The sequence below is a fragment of the Salvelinus alpinus genome, chromosome 38, assembly GCF_045679555.1.
Source record: "Salvelinus alpinus chromosome 38, SLU_Salpinus.1, whole genome shotgun sequence".
NCBI lineage: Eukaryota > Metazoa > Chordata > Actinopteri > Salmoniformes > Salmonidae > Salvelinus > Salvelinus alpinus.
This window is the reverse complement of record NC_092123.1, coordinates 8,387,199-8,411,242: the sequence shown is the minus strand read 5'-3', so window position 1 is coordinate 8,411,242 and position 24,044 is coordinate 8,387,199. Positions and strand designations below refer to the sequence as shown.

At 42.3% G+C, this 24,044-nt stretch overlaps 1 protein-coding gene across 18 annotated transcripts; it reads left to right on the top strand.

Annotated features, from left to right (window-relative positions):
* Positions 1-718: 718 nt before the first annotated feature.
* Positions 719-22,908, top strand: LOC139566153 (chondroitin proteoglycan 1-like). 18 transcript variants are annotated; one of them, XM_071387095.1, is made up of 15 exons: positions 719-909; positions 1,284-1,410; positions 11,865-11,918; positions 12,059-12,112; positions 12,252-12,305; positions 12,445-12,498; positions 12,638-12,691; positions 12,832-12,885; positions 13,025-13,078; positions 13,218-13,271; positions 13,411-13,464; positions 13,604-13,660; positions 19,144-19,224; positions 21,138-21,185; positions 21,841-22,908. In XM_071387095.1, exons 2-15 carry the CDS (start codon positions 1,299-1,301, stop codon positions 22,023-22,025), a joined length of 969 nt encoding a protein of 322 aa, XP_071243196.1. In that variant the 5' UTR covers positions 719-909; positions 1,284-1,298; the 3' UTR covers positions 22,026-22,908. The 18 variants fall into 18 exon arrangements, with proteins under 18 accessions (XP_071243196.1, XP_071243202.1, XP_071243199.1 ...); XM_071387101.1 differs by lacking the exon at positions 12,252-12,305; XM_071387098.1 differs by lacking the exon at positions 12,638-12,691.
* Positions 22,909-24,044: the final 1,136 nt, after the last annotated feature.

The following is a 24,044-nucleotide window of genomic DNA, read 5'->3' as shown; positions in this document are numbered from 1 at the left end:
CATCTGGCCCTGCTTAGAAACCGTTTAGCATCTGCAGACATGACAACAAACATTAGTTTCAGTATCACTGAAAAAAGGGTGGCGATTAAAAAGTCATTATGTTTACAGATCACCTACCCTGACTGCTATAACAACACTCAACTAGCAGTCACAGAGGGAGACAATGTGTAATAACACTTAGTTGTTATATCTAGTTTAGAGGGAGAGATTCAGCTTAGTTCTAAGAGTCTGTCAGGAACTCTTTTCTGCCTTAACACTGCCTAGCTGTCCAGACTAGGACTGGTTCCATTTTTTACATTTGAGTCATTTAGCAGATGCTCTTATCCAGAGCAACTAGGCTTAAGTGCCTTGCTCAAGGGCACGTTGACCAATTCTTCACCTAGTTGGCTCTGGGATTCAAACCAGTCACGTTTTGGTTACCCAACTCTCTTAACTGCTAGGAAACATGCCGACTAGGCAGGTATTCTCTCTCCCTCCCCTCCATAACCCTAGCCCTCACACTGTCCAAGGACCCTATCCGTGTGACACTATCACTCTACACTACAGTAGTTCACAGGCTTCCTGTGTGTGCCTCCACTCCTCCCTATCCCCTAGCCCTATCCACAACCTTATCCCAGCCAGTTCTAATGTGTGAGACAATCACCCAGCAGCTGTGGCCCATTTGTAAAAGGGAGGGGCCTGCATGCTTAACTCGTGGCTACGTAAGAGACCTTGTCTACCAGGGGAATTAGCAGATCAGCTCACAGAGCAACAAATGTGGCCCACACCCATTCAAGGGAGAGAGAAAAAAACACATTGCGCATGGGTCTCCAACTTAACACTCCTGTCAACTTATTAACTGCATAACAGTTGCACAAATTCATCGCGGAAAGGGAGTTAAAGGAAAACTTATTGCTTGACTTGGACTTGGTGAGTTCTGCATTTCTTGCCTGTTATTGTTTCTATTAAGGAGTTTGTATTGTCGTCCTATGATGGACTTTGTAGACAAGTTGCACTTGTCTACAAAGTGACGAGAGCTTCAAGCCAACGTCCTTAATAGCTGTATAAATTCTGTCATATCAGTGATTTTCAGACTGAGGAATAATCCTGATAATGCATGTAGCCATTGGTGTAATGTGGGTGGTTTTGAATAGCGACATACCCCACTTTGACTGTATGAGAAAATCCACTCTTAACTGCTATGAAATTCTGTATATGTAAAAGGGGAAAGGGCTATGTTTCATTTATGAAATGAATCTCTCCCAATAACCCATTCACTATTTCTCTGCATTCTGTATGTCCAGTATTGACTGTTCATCATGGAGGCATCAACCACAGCAGGTACGATAGTCCCCTCGTCATCGGAAAAGGTCTTCACCTCCTCGGTCGGAACAATTTTCACACAACTCTTCACACAACCCTCCGTAGCTGGTGAGTGTACCACATTCTTCCACACGATACAACCACAGACCTACTAGGTACTACTCTAGTGGTATTTAGGGAAGTGGTGGACAAGACAAGAGAGGACAAACTTTGCTTGGACCAGCTGTGAAGACAAAGCTAATCCAAAGGATGTGTATCCTGTTGGACAAAACCTAAAACAAATCTTTATGTAGGTGGAAATATTTAGACTATAAGATATTCTTAGGCCAAAAGGATCGCCCACAATCCTACTACTATCCTCCTAAGTCATGTTTTATTCATGTTCTATGCAAACTCATTAGGAAATACAAGTATATTAATTCAATCCCACACGGTTCTAAAGCAGGATCTCAGACAATGGCCTCATTCCAAATGGCATCCTATTCCCTATATGGATCAAAGGGAATAAGGTACCATTTGGGATGCACGCAGAATCTACGCCAACATTCCTAGAGTGTCAGAGCCCAGAGCAGGTGACTGAGGAGGTTAGAGGTTGCCCTAGAGATGGTCCAGAGAAAAGAGCTTTAGACAACAGAATGAACAGACAGGAAATGACCTCTTAGTTGTTAGTTCCTCCTCAGGAAGAAAAGATGGCTTTGAAAGAGTGAAGAAGGTACGAGAGAGAGAGAGAGAGAGAGAGTCCCCAGAGAGGGTTAGAAGGGTGTATCACACTATGGACCTGCAGATTATGGGGAGTGTCTGTTTATCAGCCAGCCAAGTCTGGGTGGGAAAGCCTCCAGCACCACAACTTCTGCTCTAGTGATAAGGACAGAGTGACTGGTAGCAGCTCAAATTCACCCTCTATCTCTCTCGTATCACACACACACACACACACACACACACACACACACACACACACACACACACACACACACACACACACACACACACACACACACACACACACACACACACACACACACACACACACACACACACACACACACTCTGAAAATAATAAAATTAGCATCTGAATAGCGTGTGGATGAATACAGATGTAGGACCTTAATTTGATCACCCATTTGCAGGAGCACTGCAGGAAATTTGAAACTTGTACTGTTAATTATACTTACCTTGTAGTGTTAAGTATATAGGCCAATTCTTGTGGGAATTGGCCTATATGGATAGGGCTACATTTTTATGTTTCTTACAGAATGTTTACAAAGTCTTCTGAAGTTTGCAATTTCCACAGAAATTTCAGACTTGATTTTCCCTTACGAAAAATGTATCAACCCCTACAAAATGTACATGAATTAATTATGTTATTTAAATGATAGGAGGCCGTCTGCGCTCTTTAAAGGTTACTACTAAAGAGTGTTGGTTCCAGGTGCGTAGGAGTCCAAATAAGAATACTGGCGGAGATGGAGATCCACAACTGAGGCTTGAATGCAATAAAGATGCTAATTTGAACATCATGGTGCCCAAAAAGATCGAAACAAAAGTTTCCATCCTCAGTATAAATGGTCGGCACACACACCTGTTTCTATTTCAAGGATAATTGCATGTCACATGATCAAGCAAGAAAATACATCAGAAATTCTGTAATTGTTACCTAGTACAATAGAATGCATGATCTGCATTATACAGTATACAAAAGCGGACAGAGAAATATCATAAATTATTGGTACTATGATTTTTTTGCCCACCATGATGTTCAAATTTACAACAGCTTTCTGTGTGGCATGTAGCCTAGCGGTTAAGAGCATTGGGCCAGTAATTGAAAGGTTGCTGGTTTGAATCCCTGAGCCGACTAGGTGAACAATCTGACAATGTCCCCTTGAGCAAGGCACTTAGCCATAATTGCTCCTGGAAATCTAAGTGACATAAAATCTTTATTTAGCATTCAAGCCTCAGTTTTGGATTTTATTTATTTGTTCAGGCAGTGTGCGGGTCTCCATCTCCTCCATTAATTATAATCCACATTTCATGCAGGAGTATTTTCCTGCTGTAGCAAACTGATTCAAATTACGATCCTCGATGTGTATTGGCGCAAAACTTGCATGATATACTTTTTTTCTCCATCTATTCAAGTTACTGACCCAATGCTCTTAACCGCTAGGCTATCTGCCACCCCACCAATTCAATTCAAATGTGGTCTAAAATTGTTCCAAAGATTTCACAAGAGAGTAACAGTCTCCCAATTAAACCAGTGTTTCCCAACTCCGGTCCTCGAGTACCCCCAACAGCACAGATTTTTGTTGTAGCCCCTGATTCAACTTGTCATGATTAGTTGACAAGTAGAATCAGGTGTGCTTGTCCAGGGGCCATAACAAAAATATGTACTGGTGGGGGTACTGAAGGAACAGAGATAATTGTGCTCCCATTGCTTTTATAAAGGGTAGGGGTAAATATTGTGAGATAGCTTTGAAGAGAAACAAATGTGTCTTTCTGTTTCTCTCTTGTTAAATCTTTGGAACAATATTAGGCCACATTTGAACTGAATTTGAACTGTTAACTGACAAAGCTTCGTCATTGTTCAACACGGTGTTATGAAGAGGTTCTCTTACAACAAGGAGAGAGTCACTTTCTCTCACTGACATACATCATGTACATGAAAACATTCCTGTGAGAATCTTCTCCGCTCATATTCCCCTCGGTTTGTTCGATGAAGGACAGCTATCACAGTGCCATCCAACACAGCATGTCTCACCAGTCAAAGTGACCGAATTAAACCCTTAGCTCTCTCTCCCCTCTTCAGTGACGGGATCCGTGTATGTCTGCATCAAAGTGACTCCGTACTGTAGTCGTACGACAGGCTCGGCGTGATGCTGTCTGAGAGGAAGGCAATGCTACCTGAATAACAAAGGGACACAGCATGCTTTGGACTGTCAGAACAGCCTTGGGAGACAGTGAAGAAGCAAAGAGATCATTCTAGAATGCACTCACTGGTTAGATTCGAATTGTAAGGCAGTCATTTTGTATTTTTTGTGAGGGAGAGTTCATTGAGGTGAGACAATCAGATGTTGATTAGCAGGTGTGTGACTATCCGCTATATCCTTTATGCTTATGTTTCCTGTTGACTTAGATGCTACAAATGTGTCTAAAACGAAGTTATGTTGTTCCCAAGAGAGCAGTACTGAACATCAGCTACTAAAACATAGTTTACATTGATCAAGCTTATGGACTGAAGACAAATATAACTTTTTGCTACCAATTGTGTTCTAACTAAAGTATAAAGAAAGAAACACAACAGGTTTAAAATAATATATATACGCTAGTAGCAGTTACTCAACTTAAAATACATGATCATTTCCAAATCCACTACCACCTTGGTATGTGGATCTTAACTTGGCTTCCTGTCAAAAATCTCACGATTTTATCTTACCATTCTGCGTTAAGTTTCCCTTTACGCTCATAGGAATTGGCCTCTATGGATTGGTCTAATTTTAAATGTTTCTTACAGAAGAAATCATATGCAGAAGCATGGTGACAATTGAAAGGGAACCTTTTGGAGACTATGGGGAAATTATTAGACCAAAAATGAGGACACAACAGTTCACCTGACAAGAGTGAATCCAAACATTACACTGTTGATTTTATGTGCATTTTACATTTACTGTACTTTCCACTGCATTTGTTGATAACGAAATCTGAAAATACTCTGGATACATTCAGTAACAGGATAAGAATATTCCTTGAAAATGTGAGGTAGGTGCAACATAAGACAAGAAAAATGACAAGAGTTTGAGTGAGAGAACTAACTGGTGTTTCCAAGTGGCCTAGAGCATGTAGATGTTAGTTGTGTTTGGAACAGCCCTGCATCCCCACCATCACACAATTACTGTTATATATATATATATATCGCATTATATATCGCAATCTGGGTCAGGTGGGAATCATTTGAAAGCTCTTTCTATTGTCAAGTTATAAAATATGATCGTACCAGTGTTACTCTTTCACAGGGCAAGTCAGAGAAATCGTAATTTTGGTGAGCATAGAAAGGAGTCATGAGTGCGTTCAGGTGTGTGTTCTTCACGATAGACAGACACAGGGTCGTTCTGTTCAGGACAACCCAGGCTATGACACCATGTCATCTGGTAACTGTACATCAATCATACTGATCATGAACGTTCACACTGTATATGACATGAGTTTTATGTTATGGAAATGTGAAGTGCACATTTGGATTGACAGGTGTTTGGCTTGCTTGTATGACATCAAAGCGGTATTCCTTTCAAAATACATCGAGTCATCTTAATTTACATAATTTCTCTCACTCAGACGACAAAAAATGAGCGGGAGGGATGGAGGAAACTTCTTGTCGCGTGTGGTGCTCAAGTTCAAAACGGCTGTCAGTCAAAACCCATACAGCGTTGCGAAGAACTGAGCACTGACGTCATGTTCAGAATGTTATTGTGCAGACACTGTGTTCCAATTTATGCGCTTATCAGTGCCCAAGTCTGCCATTTTCAACCTGTACACATGTACAAGTGTAAAGGGCTACTCAAACATTTCAGTATGATCATTCAGTCTCATTAGTGTCTTTCCTGCCTGTATTCTTGCTCCAGCTCAATGACCTGAGGAGTCAAGTCTGGGTCCACTGCCTCAAATTAGACCTGTTTCCTCTCTCTCCCTCTCCCCCTCTCTCCCTCTCCATCTCCCCTTCCCCCCTCTCTCCCTCTCCCCCCCGTCCCCCCTCTCTCTCTATTCTCTCTCTAGCCTCGTTTATACCTGGTTCTAACATGCGTCCTTTGTCCTGATCTTATCCACATTCGGACTATGCCCGCGCTGTATCCGTTGCGTCTACAGATGGTAGTAAGATGTGTCTCTTATCCGTGTACACTGTGTCTGCATTGTGACCAGATATCCTGGCCCCTCCCTGTACGCAAATGATTTGACAGTTATTCTTTCAATATTTCTTTCTTTCTTTTAAGACATATATTGATGCAATAAGTCAATGGCGTTACCTGCCAACGATTCTAGAGGGCGGGATGATGATGAATGAAATGGTTTCACTATCCAGATCGGTCAACACAGGTAAGATATTCAGACATAATGCGTGTCTGACTACCTCCGGGAGGTGGTCAGGACATCCGGTCACCTTCAGATCCCAATGCATCTTTAAATCATCTACACCTGTCTAAAAATGTGGGCACAATCAGAATGTGGACAATATCAGGACAAAGGATGCAAGTTAGAACCAGGTAGAAACGGGGCTTCTCTCTCTCCCCCACCTCTCTTTCTCTCTTCACACCTCTCACAAGTTAATGTGAGGAGAGAAAGCATCTGTCAGGCATGTCAAATGGCCTGTGCCCAGCAGACCAGGCAGGGGACTCAAGGTCACCTCCTTGGCTCAGAGCAGCGCCGTAGTCAGGTCCTGGGAGAGTGCCTGCGGCACGGCCTTCGCCTCAAACTGCTGCTTTGACAGCTGGGAAATCAGAGTAGAAATACATTTAAAAAGCAAGAGGAGAAGGAGGAGATAGAAGAAGCTGCTGCTATCTTAATCAGGACATGGGTTGCTGTAAGTGTTGTAGCCTTGTTAAAGGAACAGCTCCTTCACAAAAGTATTATGTTGATCCAAATTCAATAGCCAGATCGAAATCATATGGTACATCATCCATTCACTGGAAAAGACCATTGTGATGCTTTAAGTTCTTTAACGTTTGAACAACCTTCTCTAATGAGAAGGGCAGATACTATTGATGTTGCTGTCCTTGGGGCAGTCACTATAGGGATAGTCACCGGAGCAGAAGGGCAGATACTATTGATGTTGCTGTCCTTGGGGCAGTCACTATATGGATAGTCATCATAGCAGAAGGGCAGATACTACTGATGTTGCTGCCTTTGTGGCAATCACTATAGGGATAGTCACCCTTGGGGGAGTCACTATAGGGACAGTCACCCTTGGGGGAGTCACTATAGGGACAGTCACCCTTGGGGGAGTCACTATAGGGATAGTCACCCTTGGGGGAGTCACTATAGGGACAGTCACCCTTGGGGGAGTCACTATAGGGACAGTCACCCTTGGGGGAGTCACTATAGGGACAGTCACCCTTGGGGGAGTCACTATAGGGATAGTCACCCTTGGGGGAGTCACTATAGGGACAGTCACCCTTGGGGGAGTCACTATAGGGATAGTCACCCTTGGGGGAGTCACTATAGGGATAGTCACCCTTGGGGGAGTCACTATAGGGATAGTCACCCTTGGGGGAGTCACTATAGGGACAGTCACCCTTGGGGCAGTCACTATAGGGATAGTCACCCTTGGGGGAGTCACTATAGGGACAGTCACCCTTGGGGGAGTCACTATAGGGACAGTCACCCTTGGGGCAGTCACTATAGGGATTGTCACCCTTGGGGCAGTCACTATAGGGACAGTCACCCTTGGGGGAGTCACTATAGGGACAGTCACCCTTGGGGCAGTCACTATAGGGACAGTCACCCTTGGGGCAGTCACCGTAGCAGAAGGGCAGATACTATTGACGTTGCTGCCCTTGGGTCAGTCACTATATGGACAGTCACGCTTGAAGCAGTCACTATAGGGACAGTCACCCTTGGGGCAGTCACTATAGGGACAGTCACTGTAGCAAAAGGGCAGATACTACTGATGTTGCTGTCCTTGGGGCAGTCACTATAGGGAGAGTCACCGTAGCAGAAGGGCAGATAGTATTGAGTAACTATAGCATAAGTGATACATATATAGTACAAATACATAGGCCATACTGCATGCTACAGCATAGCCCACTTACTGCGCTGGGCTCTGACTGTACTATTGCATCATGGATGATGTCATTGAGGAGGAAAGGATGGGGCTGTGTGTTGAGACCAGTTCTACACTAATCCTCGTCCAGAACACCTGGCGTGCAGACGAAGCCCAAGTGGCCGTTATATAGGGGACTGGGTGTGGAGAACATTTGCTTTAGAATAGTTAAATCTGCTGTAGGAAAGGGTTTAGGGAAAGGGTCTAAGATAGTGTCGTTAACCTTAATAGAGAACTACTCCCTTAAGTGTGGATATATCTGTAGGAACTATACAAAGGGCAACCATTGTTGTTTCAGCAAATCTCTCTCGCTCTTTCCCTCTCTCTGACACCCACATGAATGCATAGATGTCCTTGTTTTAATCAGCTGAACATTTTCTTCGCTGAACAACCCCCCCAGATGCCCTCTAGCCCATATCCCCCCCAGGCAATAATATACTTGTCCAACCTCTTAAAGCCATAACAATAAGTGAATGGCCCCTGCAGCACCAGGAAGCCCATACTTACAGTACATTACACCGCTCTCCTTCATATGAGGCTCTCTGTCTGTACCTCATTAACTACAGAGCGCTGGGCCAGAGCCCCAAATGATCTCACTACAAAGCCATCTCATCTCACCCTCCTCTCCAAGGACTTCTGCTTCAAAACAAAATAAATGTAAATTGCCGTCAATTTGGCCCCTGCCTGGCCTATCAACCACTCTATACCTCTGGGCAGCTGAGGGGAGGTCAGAGAGAGGGGAAACATCAGAGGGATATATGGGGGAATGTTACAGTCAGCCATCATCCCTTTATCAAAAGACCAACCGACTGCCTGGAGTTAACTTGGGAATCTGGGACGCCCTCCTGAAAAGAACCCAGCTAATATCAAAGCAAAGCTCGTACTCTACCTTTCCCTTGCAGTGATACTAGACAATGTTCTCCCCTATATGTCATATCTGACACAAACTGGGTCAAAGTTTGAATCGAGAACAACAAGCGCTACAACTGTGTGTACTGTACTAGAATTGAACTACAATTGCCACGTACAACTCCCCACTGTACTTAGTCTCCCCACTCTTTTGAGCTTACTTTGAGTAAGGTAATGGAAAGTGAAGTAGGAGACAATGTTGTTACTATCGATGAACAGGAAACTATTACCCCAAACTAAAATATCGTGTTAGGTTCCAGGTTGTATGTTAATTCCAAATAAACCCAGAGCAGCAACAATGCTTCTTTCTAAAGCACTATCATCATGTAGCCTGCCATTAAGCTGTGGGCCAGAGGAGATAGGAGATATGATGCCCCTGCCCTGGTCTCGTGGAAATGATGAACCAGCAGAGTTCAAAGCTGTGCAGGCAGCCCTCAGATAATCGATTAGCTCTCCTTTTGGGAATGTATTCTGTTCTCAGGCACATTTAGTCCTCATACAAATATTTGTATCAGTCAGTCAGTGGGGCTGTGGAGTCTATTTTGTGCCATGCCACCAACTACCGGCTCAGTCCCCGTGGTTGGGCGCCAGTGCAACTTGTTTCCTCCCAGGGGGGGACATCCTATGGATGGGGTTCTGCTCTGTCTTGGGGAAACAAATGTTCTGGATACAGAAACAGTAGAAGAGGCATGCATACAGCATACTGTGATTTTGTCCCAAATTGCCCCCTGTTACCTATTTAGTGCACTACTTGAGACCAGAGCTCTATGTGCCCTGGTCAAAAGTGGGGCACTATATAGGGAATAGCGAGCCGTTTGGGATGCTGTAACTCAGCAGCAAGGGGAACCAGCAGAGTCACACCCTCAGGGGCAGAGAGAGACACTTCCTTGTTTGTTCTACTGATTAATCTTCTTAGCCCTAAGCTCTAGTGTACTGTAGCTTGCAGTGGTACTTGTTCAGTCTCTGAGCAAGAAATGTACTGTTGCATTTGTAACTAATGTACCTATCTTCTGCAGATATGAGTCAAATTACCCTTCTTTAAATAAGTACCACCTTGCAACCAACAGTGGAGAAGGCGTGTTTGCAGAGGGGCGTGGTTTATATAGCTAGATAGCTACTCTACTGGCGCCAAAATTTGATGTCTCCCCGTTCATCTGGGGTCTGGCGTTAGCTACTTACTGACTAGCTAGGTCTCCAGCCAGCATTGAACAAAAGGGGGGAGGGTCGTTCAAAACTCATGTCAACACATCCATCAGTGCTGCTGTGAACTGCATCCCAACAGACAACTGCAGATGTATAAAAAACAAAATTGCCATCATTGATGCAATTTCAATGTCGTTTGAGTTGCTTCGTGTATCACCAAATTAGCTTGAGAGGATTTTACTGCAACACTGCTCACTACATCCACATTTCTTGACATAGGCATTTCAAAGAGCTGTCAGTCAATGCAAGCTCATGATTATAAACTCCCTGCCCACTCAGCCTGTCTGTTCAAACTTCCAGGGAGTTAGCTATGAGAGAAAGAGTTATTTTTCTCAAATATTGAGCATTTCTATCCACACAAAATATTATGGGTGATAGTTTTTAGTCACTCAAAAGGCTATTTTACATGGGAATCAGAATGACTGTTCGTGACCTTTAAGGACACACCTCAAACATTGCCACCCCTCCCCTTCAGCGCAAGTGATCTGATGTTAGGACAGGTCAATTGCGGAACCTGGCGTTAGGGCTGGAAAATGCCAGTGCGCCAGTTTTTACATGACGAAATTGCAAACTAACGTGGGCTTGACACATGCGCCTCCTTACCGCCAACCAAAAATAGAACCAGTAGAGTTATGGTATTTTGGGGGGGGTGACGTTTTTACATTGTAGGTTGTAAGCCTTATTTGCATTTCTCCAAGGATTCCTTTCAAGTGAATGTGAGAGATACCCACCCATGACTGTGTTTGTTAGTGACAGAGAAATGGTTGTTGCATTCAATAACTTCAGGTCCTGAAACCTTCACCAAGTGACTGCCTACAGTAAGTGAATGTGTTTAAATTCAAAGTAAACCCTTCATGACCTTATATTGTACATGTCGTAAGGCTCCGAGGCATGCGTTGAAATCTCTAAACAGCTAACTTCGAAGAAGTGTATCGATACGTGTAGCACTCTATCAGAAGTACGTCAGAAGTACGTCATCAATTACGTCCAAGGCTTCGTTTCATCACGTGCTTTTTTCAAACCATGTGTTGCAAAATGTGAGATCCCACTTATTTCATTGTGGTTTCGGTGCTTTCTTCAATTCCAAGCTGCTTTCAGTCACTGACCTCTACTGGACACCGTACTTACGAATATAGTTAGGATTTTGCACATGTAGGTTCACTTGACTGGTAGCTCAGCAGGTAGATTAGGGAACTATGGGACACTTTGTTATGAAGTCAAATCCTGTTGAAGGCACACTATTTAGAAATGTTTTATGTGAAACCACACTTTCTGCACAGTTGTTCAAATAATTCATTTAATTTTGTATAGTATAATCGTCTGTCTTAAGCATCCTAAATAATGTCATAGATTCCATTTTTCAAAAATAGTAAACTTGGGAAGCATGATGTAAACCTGGTATTCTAACTGATTATAGGCTACTACTGTCTTGCACATATTCAAGGCCCAAAGTACAAAAGGAACCCCAAAGCATTATCGAACATTCCCCATGTTTTTTCTTTTCATTGGTCCGCAGAACATTTTCACTGGATTTAGACTTGTTCAGGTGTGGTTATGCAAAGTGCAATAGGGCTTTCTTTTGTCTCTTCATCAGTACAGTATTTTGTGTTTGTAGCTAATGTATCTTTTAACTATTTGCTTGCTTTCGCAGGAGTTCTAACAACTCCTGCACATATGACTGAAACAATCTCAGACGCTTCTGTAGGTAAGTACATTACTGTCTTCAAAAGAAAGCCCCATTGCACTTGTGCAAAGTGCAATGGGGCTTTCTATTGTCTCTTTCAGCAATACGGTATGTTGTGTTTGTAGCTAATGTATCTTTTTACTATTTGCTTGCTTTCGCAGGAGTTCTGACAACTTTTGCACATATGACTGAAACAACCACAAATGCTTTTTTAGGTAACTACATTACTGTCTTCAAAAGAAAGCCCCATTGCACTTGTGCAAAGTGCAATGGGGCTTTCTGTTGTCTCTTCAGCAGTACAGTATTTTGTGTTTGTAGCTAATGTATCTTTTAACTATTTGCTTGCTTTCGCAGGAGTTCTGACAACTTCCGCAGATATGACTGAAACAACCACAGATGCTCTTTTAGGTAACTACATTACTGTCTTCAAAAGAAAGCCCCATTGCACTTGTGCAAAGTGCAATGGGGCTTTCTTTTGTCTCTTCAGCAGTACAGTATTTTGTGTTTGTAGCTAATGTATCTTTTAACTATTTTCTTGCTTTCGCAGGAGTTCTGACAACTTCCGCAGATATGACTGAAACAACCACAGATGCTCTTTTAGGTAACTACATTACTGTCTTCAAAAGAAAGCCCCATTGCACTTGTGCAAAGTGCAATGGGGCTTTCTTTTGTCTCTTCATCAGTACAGTATTTTGTGTTTGTAGCTAATGTATCTTTTAACTATTTGCTTGCTTTCGCAGGAGTTCTAACAACTCCTGCACATATGACTGAAACAATCTCAGACGCTTCTGTAGGTAAGTACATTACTGTCTTCAAAAGAAAGCCCCATTGCACTTGTGCAAAGTGCAATGGGGCTTTCTATTGTCTCTTTCAGCAATACGGTATGTTGTGTTTGTAGCTAATGTATCTTTTTACTATTTGCTTGCTTTCGCAGGAGTTCTGACAACTTTTGCACATATGACTGAAACAACCACAAATGCTTTTTTAGGTAACTACATTACTGTCTTCAAAAGAAAGCCCCATTGCACTTGTGCAAAGTGCAATGGGGCTTTCTGTTGTCTCTTCAGCAGTACAGTATTTTGTGTTTGTAGCTAATGTATCTTTTAACTATTTGCTTGCTTTCGCAGGAGTTCTGACAACTTCCGCAGATATGACTGAAACAACCACAGATGCTCTTTTAGGTAACTACATTACTGTCTTCAAAAGAAAGCCCCATTGCACTTGTGCAAAGTGCAATGGGGCTTTCTTTTGTCTCTTCAGCAGTACAGTATTTTGTGTTTGTAGCTAATGTATCTTTTAACTATTTTCTTGCTTTCGCAGGAGTTCTGACAACTTCCGCAGATATGACTGAAACAACCACAGATGCTCTTTTAGGTAACTACATTACTGTCTTCAAAAGAAAGCCCCATTGCACTTGTGCAAAGTGCAATGGGGCTTTCTTTTGTCTCTTCAGCAGTACAGTATTTTGTGTTTGTAGCTAATGTATCTTTTAACTATTTGCTTGCTTTCGCAGGAGTTCTGACAACTTCCGCAGATATGACTGAAACAACCACAGATGCTCTTTTAGGTAACTACATTACTGTCTTCAAAAGAAAGCCCCATTGCACTTGTGCAAAGTGCAATGGGGCTTTCTATTGTCTCTTCAGCAGTACAGTATTTTGTGTTTGTAGCTAATGTATCTTTTAACTATTTGCTTGCTTTCGCAGGAGTTCTGACAACAACTTCTGCAGATATGACTGAAACAACCTCAGATGCTTTTTTAGGTAACTACATTACTGTCTTCAGAAATCACACATTGATAAAGACAGAAGGGGGAGAGAGAGAAATGCCAACATGTTGTCTACACCAAAGTGTGAAAATACCTATAGTGGCGGACAAATACAATTGAAGTCGGAAGTTTACATACACCTAAGCCAAATACATTTAAACTAAGTTTTTCACAATTCCTGACATTTAATCCTAGTAAATATTCCCTGTCTTAGGTCAGTTAGGTTAATCACATAATTTTAGGAATGTGAAATGTAAGAATAATAGTAGAGAGAATGATTTATTTCAGTGTTATTTTCTTTCATCACACTCCCAGTGGGTCAGAAGTGGGTTACATACACTCAATTAATATTTGGTAGCATTGCCTTAATTGTTTAACTTGAGTCAAACATTTTGGGTAGCTTTCCACAAGCTTCCCACAATAAGTTGGGTGAATTTTGGCCAATTCCTCTTGACAGAGCTGGTGTAACTGAGTCAGGTTTGTAGGTCTCCTTGTTCGCACACACTTTTTCAGTTCTGCCCACACATTTTCTATAGGATTGAGGTCAGAGCTTTGTGATGGCCACTCCAGTACCTTGACCTTGTTGTCCTTAAGCCATTTTGCCACAACTTTGGAAGTATGCTTGGGGTCATTGTCCATTTGGAAGACCCATTTGCGACCAAGCTTTAACTTCCTGACTGATGTCTTGAGATGTTGCTTCAATATATGCACATACTTTCCCTTACTCATGATGCCATCTATTTTGTGAAGTGCATCAGTCCCTCCTGCAGCAAAACATCCCCACAACATGATTCTGCCATCCCCGTGCTTCACGGTTGGGATGGTGTTTTTCGGGTTGCAAGCCTCCCCCTTTTTCCTCCAAACATAACGATAGTCATTATGGCCAAACAGTTCTATTTTCGTTTCATCAGACCAGAGGAAATTTCTCCAAAAAGTACCATCTTTGTCCCCATGTACAGTTGCAAACCGTAGTCTGGCTTTTTTATGGCGGTTTTGGAGCAGTGGCTTCTTCCTTGCTGAGCGGCCTTTCAGGTTATGTCGATATAGGAATCGTTTTACTGTGGCTATAGATACTTTTGTACCTGTTTCCTCCAGCATCTTCACAGGGTCCGTTGTTGTTGTTCTGGGATTGATTTGCACTTTTCGCACCAAAGTACGTTCATCTCTAGGAGACAGAACGTGTCTCCTTCCTGAGCGGTATGACAGCTGCGTGGTCCCATGGTGTTTATACTTGCGTACTATTGTTTGTACAGATGAATGTGGTGCCTTCAGGCATTTGAAAATTGCTCCTAAGGATGAACCAGACTTGTGGAGGTCTACAATTTTTTTTCTGAGGTCTTGGCTGATTTCTTTTGATTTTCTCATGTATGAAGGTAGGCCTTGAAATACATCCACAGGTACACCTCCAATTGACTTAAATGATGTCAATTAGCCTATCAGAAGCTTCTAAAGCCATGTCGAAATTTTCTGGAATTTTCCACGCTGTTTAACGGAACTGTCATCTTAGTGTATGTAAACATCTGACCCACAAGTGAAATAATCTGTCTGTAAACAATTGTTGGAACAATTACTTGTGTCATGCACAAAGTAGATGTCCTAACTGATTTGCCAAAACTATAGTTTGTTAACAAGACATTTGTGGAGTGGTTTAAAAACGAGTTTCAATGACTCCAACCTAAGTGTATGTAAACTTCCGACTTCAACTGTATATTGCCAACATTGCTCTTTTCATTAATAATTCCCTATTTCTGTCCCTGGTGGGGCTTGTTGATCGCATCTGTGTCCAGTCTGCCAAAAATACTTTCCTGACACTCACCTTTATGCATTCTGGTCTTCTCCTATCATTGAGAATTACTGGAAAAAAGTTCTGAGCATTCCCTCAGTCATCCTCCATATTACCATTCTTGCATCCCCAAAACTCTGCATACTACACTACATTGAGGAAACACAGGGGACGCCATCATCAATGTCCAAGGACAAACGACACTTCCTATTGAGTTTATTAACAATCGCCCATTAAAATAGTACCTCCTACCTACTATTAACAGCCCTATGGTAACCTGCAACTTTTCCACAAGTCTTGCATTGTCTTGTCCGGTCCTGTCCTGTCCAGTGTGGCCGTCTCTTGATTTGTCCTGTTTTGACATTTTCTACTTTCCTCATTTTATTCTTACCCTAGTTTTCATTTTTTTCTTACTTGTTGGTTGTAGTTTACCTTCTTCACTATAATAGACAGTTGTATGTACACAGCAAATTTTAGATCCGTATTTTAACACCCACAGTGCTCAATTTAACACTTTCTTGGAAATTATATGTGATCCACCGAAATAGTGTTCACAAAATGACACCCCTAGAGTGTTGGTCCCTAACACCATGGGGGTTGCCAATTCAGACTTAAATTAACACTTTATTACAGTTGATGCTATTGCACTTTTTTTGTGTTAGGTAATAACACATGTAGGGGGGGGGGGGGGAAGAAATATTTGAGCTATTTTCACAACCACAATTATGGGCCCAATTGCTGTCGGTGGCGGGAAAGGCCTGGGTTTATATGAATAAACAAGTTGTGTGAGTGTCAAGGCTTGGCCACTCAATAGCCAATCAGAATGTGCTCCATGGCAAAATATGTGGTTGCTTCAAGTTTACAGTCTTGTCATCAACTCCAATTCGAATGCTAATCCGTTATAGCCTAGTTCGTTAAATATGTTGAACATGTTTGCAGTCCACATTGTTCTAATTGCATTGCTTCAATGTGGAAATACATGGTTAAACATAGGCGGTGGCATTTGGACATGGACATGCCAATCGTAGTCAATAAGCAAGATTAAATTCACTAGGCTATGTCTAAATACAGTTACAGGTACCATAATTGCTCCCCGTGGGCGTATAATACAGACAAGGTAACTTAGACGGTTTAGCGCATATCTAAACTTTTCACGGGAGCTGGATAAAGATCCAATATAAAGAGAAAGGGGGAATGTTCACTCACTGTTACACTGCTCGCAAATGTAACGTTTCATAAACGTCATGGAACCATCTTACAGATCATTTTCGCACTTCTCCAGACATGGAAAATGAAATTGCATTGCATTTAAGCCATGTAATCTACGTTATCACCACAAATATTTCAAATAAGTTTGCTTTTTAATCCACTTTAAACTATTTGCTTAAAACAATTTGCTTTTTAACAATTTAAACAATTAGCTTTTTAAACCAACAACAACGTTTTCTAAAATAGGATCGGGTCTGAGGCATGATACCTTAAATCGCCTCTCTCGTTCTATGGCACTGTGTGCACACGTAGGCCTAAATGTCTTTACTCATAACATTCACATCTCTATTCATACCTCTCCTGCCATTCTGCCATTGATATGACATTATATACTCTTAGATAAAAGGGTCCCAAAAGGTTCTGCGGCTGTCCCCATAGGAGAACCCTTTTTGGTTCCAGGTAGAACCCTGGGCACTGTGCGTCATGACTAGATTGGCTACTCTAAAAACCCATTCCATTATCAACTTCATTACCGTTTAAGATTGTCTTTTTGTGAGTCTTAAAATGTCCTATTTGCGCTGAATGAAATTGTCCCCTCTGCTTGTGTTTGTAAAGGTCGTGAACGGTCAAAATCATGTTTTGCATGACATTTGATTATATTCGGATGATACATTGATCAAGTTTGATCATAAAGTTACTGGGCCCCTCCCCCATGTCAAACACTTGGATTCAGGAGGCGGGATTACTAAGGGGAGAGGGGGACATCATCCTAACTATCATTTTAATACCCACAAAAAATAAAGAAAAGAAGAAAAGAAATTAAAGCAAATGGTATGAACAAAAATATTGGCACCCAGGAGAATAATTTGGTAATACAGCGTTTGCCAAAGATACACTACATGACCAAAAGTATGTGGACACCTGCTCGTCGAACATCTCATTCCAAAATCATGGGCAGTAATATGGAGTTTGTCCCCCCTTTGCTGCTATAGTAGCCATTCTTCTGGGAAGGCTTTCTACTAGATGTTGGAACATTGCTGCAGGGACTTGCTTCCATTCAGCCACAAGAGCATTAGTGAGGCTGGGCACTGATATGGGGCGATTAGGCCTGGCTTGCAGTCGGCGTTCCAATTCATCCCAAAGGTGTTCGACGGAGTTGAGGTCAGGGGTCTGTGCAGACCAGTCAAGTTCTTCCACACCGATCTCGACATACCATTTCTGCATAGACCTCGCTTTGCAAGGGGGCATTGTCATGCTGAGACAGAAAAGGGCCTTCCCCAAACTGTTGCCACAAAACTGGAAACACAGAATTGTCTAGAATGCCATTGTATGCTGTAGCTATACAATGTCCCTTCACTGGAACAAAGGGGCCTAGCCCGAACCATGAAAAAAAGCCCCAGACAATTATTCCTCCTCCACCAAACTTTACAGTTGACACTAGGAAATTAAGGCAGGTAGCATTCTCCTGGCATCTGCCAAACCCAGATTTGTCTGCCGGACTGCCAGATGAAGCGTGAAGCGTGATTCATCCCTCCAGAGTCCAATGGCGGCAAGCTTTACACCACCACAGCCAACGCTTGGCATTGTACATGGTGATCTTAGGTTTGTGTGTGGCTGCTCGGCCATGGAAACCCATTTCATGAAGCTCCAAATGAACAGTTATTGTGCTTACATTGCTTCCAGAGGCAGTTTGGAACTTGGTAGTATGTGTTGCAACCAAGGACAGATGATTTTTATGTGCGTCCCGCTTCAGAACTCGGCGATCCCGTTCTGTGAGCTTGTGTGGCCTACCACTTCGCGGCTGAGCCGTTGTTGCTCCTAGACGTTTCCGCTTCACAATAAAATCCCTTACAGTTGACCGGGGCAGCTCGAGCAGGGCAGAAATTTGACCAACTGACTTGTTGGAAAGGTGGCATCCTGTGACGGTGCCACAAGTCCCTGAGCTCTTCAGTAAGGCCATTCTACTGCCAATGTTTGTCTATGGAGATCGCATGGCTGTGTGCTCGATTTTATACACCTGTCAGTAATGTGGCTGAAACATCCGAATCCACTAATTTGAAGGGTGTCCACATACAACTTTGTATATAGAGTGTATTTTTCACTTTGGAGTAGACAACATGTTTGCATTTCTCTCTCCCCCCTTCTATCTGTACAGTGCCATGCAAAAGTATTCATCCTTGGAGTGTTTCCTATTTGTTGCATTACAACCTGTAATTTAAATAGATTTTTATTAGGATTTCATGTAATGGACATACACAAAATAGTCCAAATGAAAAAGATTTCAAAAAATTCAAAGAAATCAAAAATGGATAAGTGGTGCGGGCATATGTATTCACCCCCTTTGCTATGAAGCCCCTAAATAAGATCTGGTGCAACCAATTACCTTCAGAAGTGACGTAATTAGTTAAATAAAGTCCACCTGTGTGCAATCTAAGTGTCACATGATCTGTCACATGATCTCAGTAAATATACACCTGTTCTGAAAGGCTCCAGGGTCTGCACCACCACTAAGCAAGGGGCACCACCAAGCAAGCGGAACCACCAAGACCAAGGAGCTCTCCAAACAGGTCAGGGACAAAGTTGTGGAGAAGTACAGATCAGGGTTGGGTTATAAAAAAAAATCTGAAACTTTGAACATCCCATGGAGCACCATTAAATACATTATTAAAACATTGAAAAAATATGGCACCACAACAAACCTGCCAAGAGAGGGCCGCCCACCAAAACTCACAGACCAGGCAAGGAGGGCATAAATCAGAGAGGCAACAAAGAGACCAAAGATAACCATGAAGGAGCTGCAAAGCTGGAAAAATGCCAAGGGGGGTGAATACTTTCGCAAGCCACTGTATCTATGTGTGATTTCCGAAGACCGTAATATTTACCTATAAAAAAGGCTTAGGTCTTTTCACTCATATGGACCAACTCCATATTAATGCCCGTGATTTTGGAATGAGATGTTCGACAAGCAGGTGTTCACATCCTTTTGGTCATGTAGTGTATGTATGAATATAAAAAGGGAGATATATGCAAATGTTGTAAGAACAGGCAGGGGGATATGGATATGACAAGGCTGGGTGTGAGCAGACAGAGAGCGAGCACGAGCCATCTCTCCCTGAAGTCTCTCAGTGTGTGTGTGTGTGTGTGTGTGTGTGTGTGTGTGTGTGTGTGTGTGTGTGTGTGTGTGTGTGTGTGTGTGTGTGTGTGTGTGTGTGTGTGTGTGTGTGTGTGTGAGTGTGTGAGCAGACAGAGAGAGCAGTCTTTCCCTGAAGCCTACATGCCTCAGTCTCAATTACCATCCTGTCTCTGACCTCAAACAGTGAGAGTTAATAAGCCCTGTGAACTCTCCTCTCCCTGCTCAAACATGTATTCTTTCAGTACTGACACACACACACACTACTAACACCTCTTACCCTCTTTCACCCCCGGGTAGCTAGTCTTCTGAATGCAGCAACCTCCCACTCTCAGCTCAACCTCCGCCACGTCATCCACTACACTTGTACCCCTGTTCAGGGAGGGTGGTTATCGACACATGTATCTTGATAATGACTTGGTGTGCACAACATACACTATGGAGTGTGCTACTTTTTGACCAGAGCACCAGGGGCCCTGGTCAAAAGTAGTGCACTATGAAGGGAGTAGGGTGCCGTTTGGGAGGCATCCTTGGAAAGGGGTTGCACATTTTGCGATAGTGATTAATGAATCATTAATGATAGGCTAACTCCTCTGATGAAGCAGGTAATTAAGAGTTAATGAGGTATTGCACACCGAAGCGTCCCAGCACACTTCTTTTTTTTTTTGCTTGGCACTTTTGAAGTGTGACTTTTTTTCCCTACACACCTGGATGTTGATCCGGGAAGGGTGTGTGTGTATGTGTGTGCGTGCGTGATGCACTGTAAGATAGGTTGGGGGGAGGGGATGACACACATTGAGCTGATTGGAGTGTTTGTGTCCCTCGGCTAGATTAGAGTCAAGGTGGATTGGACAGCTGTTCCATTGCAATAACTTATACTTAGCATCTCCTTCATCACTCTTTATTTAGTCTCCCTTCCACTTTTGACAGGTAGAAAGGCACCTTCTACCTGTCACTGTTTTAGTGAGAGAATAACAGTCAGTCAACAGGCCCTGTGCTAGACTAGTGTCCTGTCCAGGGGGTGTACTTGTACGTCAAGCTGCCTCCACGCTTCAGACACAGGAGAATCAGGAGAGAGGCTACTTAAAGTCAACAGTATAGCTGTACTCAAAGCCACATTGTATACTGTACACACAACTCTGTCAGTACTGTATAGTCTAAACCAGAGTCAAACTACGGACATAAGCAATGCAAGCGAGCGTCAAACAAGCTAGTGTAATGAATGTATGGTGAAATCTGAAGGCAAATGTAATGATGAATCAGTAGGTAATGTACATGTCTGTGTGTTGACTACGAGGCTCTGTCTCTCTGATGTCATTATCGTGTTGTCTGTTCTGGTGTCATTTGCAGTGGGAGCCGCCATCGTAGATGATGAATCCTTTAAAGCCATCGTCGTAGGTGAGAAATATATCAATCACAATGTATTTCTAAAGCCGTTTTTCTATGAGCAGTTGTCACGATGCGCTTTCCATTAACCCGGCCTAACCCCTAAGCTTTAGAGATGCTTATCCAGATGTGGAAGCATTATTGTTCTCTCTGTAGTCTGAAAACGGAACTAATTCCATGAGTATTACGTAAATGGGAAGTCCTCCACTCATTGTTTCTGGTTTCACCTATATAGTTGTTATCGTTTCCCTCGCCATGCGGAGGCAACAGCGCTCTGACATCTTTTTTTTACTCTATCAAAGAAATTTCATTTATTTTACTTCCATTTGAAGTCAGTTCGCAGGTGCTCTTATCCAGAGGAACGTATAGAAGTGTCTCGCTCAAGGGCACGTCGACAGGTTTTTCACCTTAGGGATTTGAACCAGTGACCTTTCGGTTACTGGCCCAACAATCTTAAAACGCTAGGCGAGCTGCCGATCCACCTACCTGAAATCAATGACCTAACACATAACATTTTTATGTTTCTTTGATTTTCTAGTTCACGATTACTACTATGATAACGTGTCTTATGAAAAAACATATTACTCTTTAAAAGAGTATTCTATATTTTCAGAGACCATTCTCCCCTCTGTCAGTCTAATTTATACCCGTCTCTCTCCCTTCCCAGGAGTCCTTTTTGCGCTGTTCCTGGTGATTCTCCTGGCGCTGGCGCTGGTGCTGCTGTGCTACACCGGCAAGCGTAAGGGCACTTACTACACCAACGAGGCCGAGTGTGGTGATTCTGTCGACTCGTATGGCGGTGCCTCTCAAAGCGAAAAGGTTCTACTAGAGATTTTGAACGAGGAAGAATAGAAAGAAGAATACTTCATTTGAAACAGGACTTTTTCCGATTCTAAACCGGGGCCAGTTGTCAACTCAAGATGCCAAATATTTTCTACAGAATTGGAAATGCCTATGATGGTCATCTGATTTCAAGGCAACATTTATATGGGGCATACAACCATCTCAGCTCTGCAGATTTTGCCACGAAGATTTTGTATTGCCCATATATACACTACATATACAAAATGATGTGGACACCCATTCAAATTAGTGGATTTGGCTATTTCAGCCACATTACAGCCTTATTTCCCTCATCAATCAATATACAGAAGCACTTTAATAAACAATGAATATTCATTACATGTGACTAACTTCAAGCTTACAATTAGAGTACAATAGTTAAACCAATATCAGATTGTTGAGGTTTCGAAAAGATGTAAAAACTAGAGAAATTAACAATCCTAACATATAATAACCCTTTTGTTTTCCTTTTTAAAAATATTTTTATACTCAAAAGATAGTACCTTGTTTGAATTTCTATTATGAGGATGTTGAGCGGGCTTAATGTATAATAATGTATAGCATTGCTGAATGTAATATCTGTTTTCTATTTTTTCTAAATTGACGTCCAGTAGTAATCTTAAATCAAGGCATAGGCATCTTTCCTAACGCCAAACTGGATGTTTGTTTTTTTGGCCTGAAGGTACCAATAACTGAGAAAAGGACATGCTACGGCAAGGACCATAAGAACACAAAAAAACACTTTCATGAAACTCGACAGACATTTCACCTATGACAATACTAGAAACAAATCAGTCAAAAATGTAAATTCCCCTTCTTCTTATGCAAGTCTCTGTGACTAATATATTACCATATGATTAAAGAGAAACAACCTTGTTGTGACTAATGAAAACAGTGTCTAATTAGCAATAAAACACTCGGTTCCAGAGAGGAAGGACTTTTTGTATCAACAAGGTAACAACAGGGAAGTTTCAAAAGGACATTGAAGACAGCTGAATCACAAGGGGAACAAACGTTCCTTAGACACTGCCCCAGCTAGGTAGAAAGGCGTCCATGTAGCTCAGACAGGGCATATCAACAGGAATGCCCTGATAAATGCTCAAAGTATTGACATCCCAAAATATGGTATCGGTGACTAAATGTGGTCCAGTTTCTGTTGAAGATAATGCATGTCTGTTGTTTTATCACATGAAAGTCCCATTCGATTAGCGGTGCGTATGTATCAAGCTACACATTTGATACATTTGCATGGTCATGGACTAAATCAGCCACTGCGTGTTTTTTCTCCAAATTAAGAGTTTTTTGTATCCAGTCGAAAAATCGGATTATTCAACGCAACATCTGGTTTCAGAAACCCAAGATATAGGGGCAAAAGTTTGCACTTCAATAGCATGTGTTAATGAGATGTAGAAGCTTATGGAGGATTTTGTGTTTTCTATTTTCATCAAGCTAGAATAGAGCGATGCTGTGCCCGAGGCTGCTGAAGGGAAGTTCTGAATCCTTGAGTAGTGCCAAGCAGCGCTATGTGGGTTTAATGCAATTCGAACAACCCCAGAAACATTCCTGCAGACCTGAGCCAGCACACTTTTCAAAAAACCATGGTGCCTCTGGGAAATCGTTTTACTCTAATTGCACATTATTCTTGGTCGGGATACAAGACAATACAAGCCAATCTCAAGATCACACATCACCTGATCTATGAGCTGGCAAAGAGCACTTACTTTTGGCCATTTGATTGCAAGTTGAAAGTATTTATTTCCATTTGTCTTCCTAATCAAAGTATGGGACAATTGCTAACCTTTCTCCAAACAGATTTTTCCTTCAATTCTCTAATCAAGTCTAACGTCAAAGCCAGTGACTCAGTGTGTGTTTGAGTGCATTAGCTAGAGTGCTCTGTCTGATTGAGGTAAAGACAATAACGCCATTGAGACATCTATCCAACTGCCGTCCTCACTGACATCATATCAAGTCCTATTGGTCAGGGGACCAACCATCAGAGAGGAAAACGCTTACATAAGATGTGTCCCA